This window comes from Oncorhynchus clarkii, chromosome 20, assembly GCF_045791955.1.
Source record: "Oncorhynchus clarkii lewisi isolate Uvic-CL-2024 chromosome 20, UVic_Ocla_1.0, whole genome shotgun sequence".
Taxonomy (NCBI): domain Eukaryota; kingdom Metazoa; phylum Chordata; class Actinopteri; order Salmoniformes; family Salmonidae; genus Oncorhynchus; species Oncorhynchus clarkii.
Window position 1 is genome coordinate 12319134 of NC_092166.1, and position 9920 is coordinate 12329053.

Below are 9920 nucleotides of genomic sequence, written 5' to 3' on the forward strand. Positions count from 1 at the left end.
AAAAGGAGGTTGGTTGGTTGGGATGGGATGGGCGTATAATGCGAATGTCTAGCAACACAAAGGTTGCATGCTTGAATCTCATCACGGACAAATTAAGCATTTTAGCAACTTGGCAACTACTTACTACTTTTTTGTTGTTGCTATTTTACAACTACTTAGCATGTTAGCTAACCCTGACCCTTTTAGCTGGCCCTTCCCCTAACCCTAACCTTAAAACTTTTAGCTGGCCCTTCCCCTAACCTTAACCCTTTTAGCTGTCCCTTCCCCTAACCCTAACCTTAACCCTTTTAGCCCAACTCCTAACCTGAAGCCCTAAGCCCTAGAGCTAATGTTAGCCAGCTAGCTAATGTTAGCCACCTAACCAACGTTAACCACAACAAATTGGAATTCGTAACATATCATCAAAAACTGATGATGGACATCCACAAATTAACACATATCATACGAAACGTAACATATCATACGAAATGGAGTGTCTCAATTTACAAACAGAACAATACTAAATGCTCTGAGACCACGTTGATTTGAAGCTGACCCCAATGTCCTGTGATAGTACTAAGTATGGTATTTGGGGGGGGCAGGACCAAGTTTGGGAAACTCTGTCCTATTGAACAGTAAAAAATAGAATGTCCCGTATGCCCTGTCGGTTAGCTGTTGGGAACATGTCTCGATAAAACGAACCAGCTGTATCGATGTGGTTAGCACAGATAGGCTGGAAAGTATAATTATGTTTGCATTCACAAAGCCTTACAAGTGTTTGCATTGTGGTGTGAAGATTATTATTTTTTTATTTGTTAAATGAAATGGATCTTTCTGTGCTGATTTCCTGTGATATCTAACTGAATTGTGCCATCGTCTTGTCACTAGCAGAAGAGAAAAGAAAATGTCTGATTGTATACACCTGGTGCTACTGTTTGTAATGTTTGTGTTAACCTCCCTCCAAAAGGTACTTCATTCATCATAAAGGTCTTGAAATCAGAGACAGGGAGACCCAGTAACCCATTATGAATTATTGAGCGATGACAATTGTATCTCAACGACTTTTCTCTCTGACAGTGTATCTCTCTAATATGCTAAATCTGGCTACTGTTACTTTGTGTGACATCACCAGACAATTCTGATTCAACCAGCATACCAGCAATGGCCTTTATATACCTTTGTGAGACTCGTACGTGACCTTTCCCTGACCCTCTGTGAAGACAGTGTGAACCTGGTGGATTAAAGACATCTGTATGTGGATTTGTTCATTATATCAAGTGATGGAGCCTTTGTTTCTCTCTCTGCTGAGTACAGTATTTCCTGTTGTTATTAAACATAGATTTATAATTGCACCTTGTCTCCTCTGCTTCTTTATTTTTGTTACTTCCTCACTTTTCTCACTTGATTGTTAGTCTGATGGTGGGTAATATGGTCCGGTGTGGCTCAGTTGGTAGATCAAGGCGCTAGCAAAGCCAGGGTTGTGGTTTGAGGGACCACTGCGAAAAAGCACGAAAAATGTATACACTGTATAAGAGCATCTACTAAATGACAAAAATGTAATTATACTACCACGTGCAAGAATCCATTGTTCCCATTATGTTAAGACAATCTAACAATGAATTGAAACGTATTATTAAAATGCAGCATTCAATATCCCTCCTATCTAAAGGGAATAATTAACAAATACAGGTCTTAATTTGAGGCAGTTTGCTACAGCAGGAAAATAATCCTGCAGTTACAGGTTATGTGGATTATAATTAATGGACATTTTTGTAGGGGTTGATACATTTTTGGTAAGGGAAAATCAAGTCTCAAATTTCTAAGTGGAAATTACTAGCTATAATACACTATAAGTTTTGCATTGCAGGAAAGTTCTCCAGCAACAAGATCCTACATCTGTACAAAGGGGATGCAGACCAAGCTCAACAGTTTGATTCAACTCCAGCCATGTGGCCTAAAGAAAGCTACTGTGAGTTATCTATAGCCTAGCCTTGTTTCCTCTCATTACGTGGGGTCCAGCGAACATGTGTTTATACCTCACCATGGTGAGACTAGAATAGGCCTCGGCCCACGGCCGTCTGGGCCAATGAACTGGAGAGAGCTAAAAATAGGTGCTTGAAACCCTGGTTTCCACTTATCGAGAGAGGAGGCGCTATTTTAAGGATTTGTAAGCCTGAAGCTTGTTCCCCTTTATTTTCTGACCTTGTCTTTGGGCAGCTAGTGGGTAAAAAAAATAACAAATTCAGTATGAGGAAAATGTTGGATAGTAACCAAAAGAGACATCTTGTAACGAGTGTGCTGAGAGTCGGGAAGCAAGTTCAGGGAGTGTTTGAATAAATAAATGAAACAATAAACAGGTTATACAAACAACGCACCGACATGAAAACAGAGTCAATAACACCTGAGGAAAGGGGAGTGACAGATATAGGGAAGATAATCAAGGAAGTGATGGAGTCCAGGTGAGTGTCATGAGGTGCGCGAGACGATGGTGACAGGTGTGCAGGATAATAAGCAGCCTGATGACCTAGAGGCCGGAGAGGGAGTATACATGACACATTTTAGATATTGTTCTCTCTTGCACATGATTCATCTCTGCAGCTGGGAAAGCCACAGTAAGTACAGTCTTTTACTATGGATGCCCTTAGGAGCCGTGTCCTGCAGAAGCCTGGCTGCCCATTAACAGTGTATTGATATCGGTGCAAAGCAGGCATATTGGACGCGAAGCACACAGTGTAATCCTGGCAAGCACAATGTCATTGTGTTCCAGGGCGAGCCTGGTGGGCACATTGCTAAGGCCTGGCAGGCCCACTGACCGCGTGCCTCTCTTGGTGAAAGCCTGGCAGTCACAGTGTCAGTGTGTTGGAATGTGCTGATGTGTGGGAGACGGGGAGGGAGGGGGGCAGCGTTGAACCCATCCCAGCACAGTCCTCTGCACTGTTGGTGGTCCCACCCCCGCACAGCCCCTCGGTTAGGCCGAGCCACTCATTCACCCCCATTCAGCAGTGCAGTGGACCATGCCAAACCATGACATCTGATCTACTGTCTACTACCCCGAGTGTTCCCTCAGGATGTTGTTACACTGTTGTTACACAATTTATTCAGCAATTGTATTTGATTTATTTTCTCTAGTTATATACACTGATATTCTGCAGTATTTATTGTATTATTAGTGTAATCTGTTGAGTGTTACATGTTGAGAGTAACATGTTGAGTGTAATCTGTTGAGAGTAACATGTTGAGTGTAATCTGTTGAGAGTAACATGTTGAGTGTAATCTGTTGAGAGTAACATGTTGAGAGTAACATGTTGAGTGTAATCTGTTGAGAGTAACATGTTGAGTGTAATCTGTTGAGAGTAACATTTGAGTGTAATCTGTTGAGTGTAATCTGTTGAGAGTAACATGTTGAGTGTAATCTGTTGAGAGTAACATGCTGAGTGTAATCTGTTGAGTAAGTGTAACATGTTGAGTGTAATCTGTTGAGAGTAACATGCTGAGTGTAATCTGTTGAGTAAGTGTAACATGTTGAGTGTAATCTGTTGAGAGTAACATGTTGAGTGTAATCTGTTGAGAGTAACATGTTGAGTGTAATCTGTTGAGAGTAACATTTGAGTGTAATCTGTTGAGTGTAATCTGTTGAGAGTAACATGTTGAGTGTAATCTGTTGAGAGTAACATGCTGAGTGTAATCTGTTGAGTAAGTGTAACATGTTGAGTGTAATCTGTTGAGAGTAACATGCTGAGTGTAATCTGTTGAGTAAGTGTAACATGTTGAGTGTAATCTGTTGAGAGTAACATGCTGAGTGTAATCTGTTGAGTAAGTGTAACATGTTGAGTGTAATCTGTTGAGAGTAACATGTTGAGTGTAATCTGTTGAGTAAGTGTAACATGTTGAGTGTAATCTGTTGAGAGTAACATGCTGAGTGTAATCTGTTGAGTAAGTGTAACATGTTGAGTGTAATCTGTTGAGATAACATGTTGAGTGTAATCTGTTGAGAGTAACATGTTGAGTGTAATCTGTTGAGTGTAATCTGTTGAGAGTAACATGTTGAGTGTAATCTGTTGAGTGTAACATGTTGAGTGTAATCTTTTCAGAGTAACATTTGAGTGTAATCTGTTGAGAGTAACATGTTGAGTGTAATCTGTTAAGAGTAACATTTGAGTGTAACATGTTGAGTGTAATCTGTTGAGTGTAACATGTTGAGTGTAATCTGTTGAGAGTAACATTTGAGTGTAACATGTTGAGAGTAACATGTTGAGTGTAATCTGTTGAGAGTAACATTTGAGTGTAACATGTTGAGAGTAACATGTTGAGTGTAATCTGTTGAGTAACCTGTATTACATTGAGTGAAAAATATGATTCAGATTATTTTGATGACCTGAGTATTTATTGTCCTATACAACCTTCTTAAACCCCCTATACAACTTTTGCGTATGTCGATGGTAATAACCGGAAAACACAGGGATACCCAAGGAGCCGGTTGGGTAGTTACTAAGGGCTGGGGAATGTAAAATTCCTCCTGTGACTGACTTGAACTCCTCCAGTACCAACATAAACCTTACATCACACCTCCCCTACTTTTATCTAACCTTTCCCCCAAACACCACCAACACAATACCACATGACATCAGTGTCACACCCTCAACTGGTCGTCACACACCTTAGTTACGACATGGTAACCTTTAACACAGTGCTGTTGGGAGGGTCTACCCAGTCCTGTTATGAATATATAATATACATTATTATTGATGAAAATATCATAGAATCCATTTATTAAATGATTTGCAGTCAGAGTAAGAAAATATGAAAAACGATTAAAAAACACCAATAAAAATATTAGCAATATTGGAGTTGTTAATCATTAAACACATTCTAGAAGATAATTAAAGCCATCTACAATGAAACGTTGTTTTCCCGTGCAAAGGTGACAAGCTCTTGTGATCATGACAAACCAGGGGAAAGCCTGCCTTGCATCAGCTCTGACATCATCCACACCCAACGCCAACGTCACCTGTGAGCATGTAGAGGAAGGACTGGGGGAGAGCGCGTTATACAACCTACACGCACGGCAGTGTCTACCTTACACAACTCTCCAAGGGCGTAAAGTCATGCGCTCTCTACCGCACCTTCCGTGCGAAATGCTAATAAACAGCAACCGGCTCAAACAGCCTCCTCGCAAGCAGCATGTGTTTGATAATTGGGGGAAAGTTTACACTATAACCTCACTCAGCAGAGGTTTTGTAATATGTTTGTTATTTGACGCGATTGATATGTACTATGTTCCCCTGGATATGCTCTATTAGTTAAAGCAGTGAAGTGTTTCTGTTTCCATTCTACCTTTATTCACCTGAGCACTCACTATTGTCTTGTTCAGCAGATAGTTCTGCATGCAAGTGGACAATCAACGCGTGTGTGTACTACGCAGAACCCTGGATTGTCAAATGTGCACGTGAGCACTGTGGGTGCACTTTGCACACGTGCAGTACTTTTCCTAGCGAGGCAGCAGGTAGGTGTGAGGCATTCAAAGAGGTATGCAGGAAGGGCTCTCAGCTTACCGGTGGGCTGAATTCAGGACGATGAAAAGGGGGAAGGCATACGGATGAATGAGCAGGATCATGCTGACAAAGCGTGGTGGGGGTGGGGCTATTGTCACCTGGCAAGAGGATGTCACTGAGTGCATAGAGCCCAGTGTGACCTCCACGATCTGCATGTGATTCCCTATACAAATGTTGTGGGTCAAAGTTCAACTAGCTTTGTTACATTTCCAGAAATTTTGAAAAAAAATGAATGAGAAGGACCATCGAGTTCTGGCTCAAAAAATATGTTTTATTGACCACAATAATACATTTGTGCTTTTGCAGAGAATTTCATATAGATAATGGTAAAAAATGGCTAATATAAATACATTTAAATATCATAAGAAATAACTTAACTGTAAAAAAAAAGAACTTTTCACTTGAGTAAAAAACATTTGGCATTGGAAACACTGACTGAATGCATAGTATCTTGAATATTCATTAGATATTTAGCCCTTCCCTTTTTAAATAATTACAAAACAAAAGTAACGACAACATCAACAGTGTGAATAAAAAATGAAATTGCAAAAGTCCAGTGTTTCTACAAGTGCTCTGTTTCTGCAGAGAGACACCAAGGCCATGGTCCTCTTAACAACAGTGCCTATTTTTGTTGCTATCCCTCTTTAAAGTCCCCACAAGGTGAAGTGCTCTGCCATACATGCTTTTATCCTTCTGTACAGTGTGTCCATCTTCTGTTAAAAAGCAAAGACATCGGTTTCGGTCTCGTGACCGAACATAAAATGTGCCTCATCTCGCCTCGACTGCCATAGCCGAGAGTTTAACTCCACCAGCCCAGTGGAAACCATCCTCTTTTGTATCCCATCTAGATGGCAGGGTCTGATCTTTTTTTCTTCTCGAAATGCCTTATTTTGTGGTCGTTTATCTTGTTTTTCCTCCATCAGGAATTTCCCCAGGGTAGTGTGTCCATCAGGGATTACATTACTCCTGTTCAGAGAGAGTACTTTGCAGGCCTTGCTGTTGGGGGGTGGGGGGGACCCTTCAGCGCTCTGGGAGGTTGATGATGGGCACCCACTGGTCCATGCAGCGGCTCTCCCTGCAGAAGCGGTTCACTTTGCTCAGGGCTGGGTCTTTCCAGGACGAGGAGTGTGGGCTCTGCAAAGACAAGAGAAAAAGAGAGAATGAGTCAATAGTGGCACAAGGATCCAAATGCCTGTTTTATGACATGGCCTAACATGACAATGGAATAGATAGAAACCCGGGGGTTTCAAGACTATGAGCAATTCAGTTATTTGCCTAAATGAAAATCCCACAAGCGGCAAGTCTAGATATCAAGACTGAGTGGTGCGCTACAGGACTCAAGGAGTGAGTAATTACTGGGTGTGTTCTGACAAGTTCAGAGCATGAGTGTCTCAAGTGCATCAGTAAAATAAAATAAACGTTGGAGACATTTTTAGCACCCTGGTCTGTTTGAAAGTCACTTTGAAGTCTACATTTAACATATTTTAGTGTATATTAGTGGAAATGGATACTTACAGTGACCAGGACACAGTGCAGGTCCATGGGCTCTCCCCCTTGTTTCCCTCCCCCTCCAAGGATCTCTGCCAGACGCCTGGTGTTGTTCACTCGCAGGATGTTGATGTCATTCTCACAGCAGAATGCTTGGATCAGGGTGAAGTGGATCTGAAGGGCCACGTCCTTTACATCCTCGTCATCTGTAGCCAGGATGCACAGAACCACATTATCTGGATCTCTGTTGAAGAAAAGAACAGACAAATGGTTAGTAGCAGTAATAGAGCATGAATTTAAAACATTTTTTTTAACTAAGCAAGTCAGTTAAGAACACATTCTTATTTACAATGATGGCCTCTCGGGCAGAATGGCAGATTTTTACCATGTCAGCTCAGGGATTCAATCCAGCAACCTTTTGGTTACTGGCCCAATGCTCTAACCACTAGACTACCTGCCCCCAAATTGCAGACATTCTAAAACAGGCATGCATAGACAAAAACTACATCATTGCAACTTTAATTGATTTTAATGAAGCGAAGCCTACTTACACATTCAATGATTTAGCTGCTTCATAGACCCCTACTGTTATGCATCCTTGGGGTAATGCTGATGAGAGAACCTCTTCCAAGGCTTTTGTCACTGTATCCATCCTACAACAGCGAAAGGAACGAATTATTAGAACTAACATCAAATTCACATCAACTTTCACATATTCATGGCCAAAGCTCAACTTCTTGAAAAGGAGGCCATGCCAGGGCTAATCTATCAGCCTGGTAAATTACAGCCAAAAGCAGGCGCCGGCTTTGGTATACTAGCATTAGCTTTACCTTGTGCTAGTTGCGAGTAAAAATGACTGATTTGCAAGTTGAAACTCTGAAATCGCGTTTGATTTTCGGTGCATGTCACTCCATAATTGACTTAATATTATTGTATGATGAGTACATTGATAGTCGAATACACTGAAGATTTTAGTTCATGTCAAAAGTGTGCTACCCTAAAGTGACCTGACACCGGCATTTACAGTAGGCTAAACTGTAAGTGAGCTGAACAGAAAAACTGGCGTTAGCTAGCTACATATTCAAATATTGCATAAACCTCAACCAAGCCAAGCTACTGTTACCTAGCTAGTTAACAAAGTAAACCATATCAAAGTTTAGGTCAAGTTAACTGTAGTTCAATATCTGAATAAAATTACATTGAAGTTTTGCGCATTCTTTTTCGTAAATTGAATGCATGCATGGCTTGATGGCCAAGTTAAGTGACAGAACAGTCACTCACAAATTGTACTGACAACATTGGCAAATGCAAAAGCGCTTAAAAGTATAGTTTACCTTTCTGTAGAATATTCCCCACTTAGTTCCTCAAATGTCATCTTGCACATAAAATCCAAATAGAAACAAAGATATTGCTTGCTGATATATCACTTTTTGTGCTAGCGATTTTTTGTCACTATACTCCGTTTATCGTTCGCTGTTGAAAATGAAGCAACTCATCTGCTGTACACGCAGATATTATTGGCGATTTGGGGTCATGTCGAACATTTGCATACTTAAGATCATTGGTCACATGCTAATTTACCAAGACCGTTCTAAATAGGGAATGGCTGTAAAATGAGTAGCAACCACTGGTAGCAACAGTAATGAGATATTCTGATTGGAACACGATTTTAGAGAGGCGTGGTCTGCCTCAGCAGTTGCATGACCTGTATTTGAGGTGGTGTAAGCATGTTATGAAGCCAGTCAAAATGTGAAGGGTTATTTAGTTATTCAAGATAAACGAAAGAGGTCTTGACAAAGTTAGCTTGATGCAAATGCTTTATTGCATTCCTAACTGTCCGTGTTTATTTGTGCATTTGGAAACAGAACACAAGACAGCATGTCTTGTGCTATATCTGGTCTGTGAACATTTGCTTCAGTAACCTACAGATGGTATGCCCACACACACAAACACGTATAGTAAGTATTATCCAAAGGGTGTGAAGAACATGACACACGATGAAAAGTAAAGAGTAGTATCAAGAGGTATGTTAAACATCATAGGAGGACGTGTGTTAAGAAGTCAAGTTCATCAACCAGAAGAAACAAACATTTTAGCAATTGTGTTATTGAAAATTGAAATGGTCTACATGCGAGGATATGTTGACCTGTATTTTGCTAGGAAAATTCTGCAAACTCACCTGTCATGAAAAAGAGCCGGGTGTGAAGATATAGGAACGAGACGCAAACCGTTTCTGATTGGACATTTGGCAGAGCTTGCGAAACCGCGACATCTGGAGGAGAGAGTAGCCTACAAAATATTTGCGAGAGACGGGTGAGAATCGTCTGAGCTATATGCTACCCCTACAATGCATGCAATCTATTATGCCAATTTTATCTGTTTCAAACCCTGCTCCTTTTCTTCTATATAGTCATATTTACACATTTTGTATTTTTGTCATCTGAATTTGACAGCCTATTTGATGTCAATGCATACCTGGGTGAATAAGTTCAGGTGGTATCAAATGTCATGTCATTGCCCCCAAGGAAGCTTCAATGGCTGAACAGCACTTGAGGCCAGGAGAGTTAAACCTTTCATGGTTTTCTATGGGACTTTAGTATCAACTGGTGTACAAAGTAATATAATGAAAACAGGGCTGCCAAAGTTTGAAGAAAGCTTGGAGGGAGATTTGCTATGTTTTAAAGCTAATTTATTGCAATTCGAGGTATTTTGACATGACTTCAAAATTCAACAATTTACCATTAGATTTTTGGTTGGTTTGACACTTTATTCTAACAGTAGTGAAATGAGATATGGCAAATGACAGAAACAGTGGGAAGGTTGGAAGCAGGGATTAAGCCCTGTTCTCAGGTGGAAAGTTGTACGCAGCACATGCAGGCGAGGGTTAACACTACAACAAGG

The 9920-nt window shown here is 40.8% G+C and overlaps 1 protein-coding gene across 1 annotated transcript; it reads right to left on the reverse strand.

Annotated features, from left to right (window-relative positions):
• Positions 1-5781: 5781 nt before the first annotated feature.
• Positions 5782-8721, reverse strand: LOC139377274 (growth arrest and DNA damage-inducible protein GADD45 alpha-like). The gene is made up of 4 exons (XM_071120279.1): positions 8354-8721; positions 7571-7672; positions 7047-7263; positions 5782-6665 (listed from the first exon to the last, which is right to left on the reverse strand). The coding sequence occupies exons 1-4, from the start codon at positions 8401-8403 to the stop codon at positions 6552-6554; spliced, it is 483 nt and encodes a 160-aa protein (XP_070976380.1). The 5' UTR covers positions 8404-8721; the 3' UTR covers positions 5782-6551.
• Between the last annotated feature and the right edge of the window lie 1199 nt (positions 8722-9920).

Coding starts and splice junctions, on each gene's coding strand:
- LOC139377274 (XM_071120279.1), bottom strand. CDS start 8,403: ATGTGCAAGATGACATTTGAGGAACTAAGTGGGGAATATTCTACAGAA. Junction 7,264..7,570: donor GCAGCTAAATCATTGAATGT/GTAAGTAGGCTT, acceptor TTTCTTCAACAG/AGATCCAGATAATGTGGTTC. Junction 6,666..7,046: donor TGCACTGTGTCCTGGTCACT/GTAAGTATCCAT, acceptor TTGTCTTTGCAG/AGCCCACACTCCTCGTCCTG.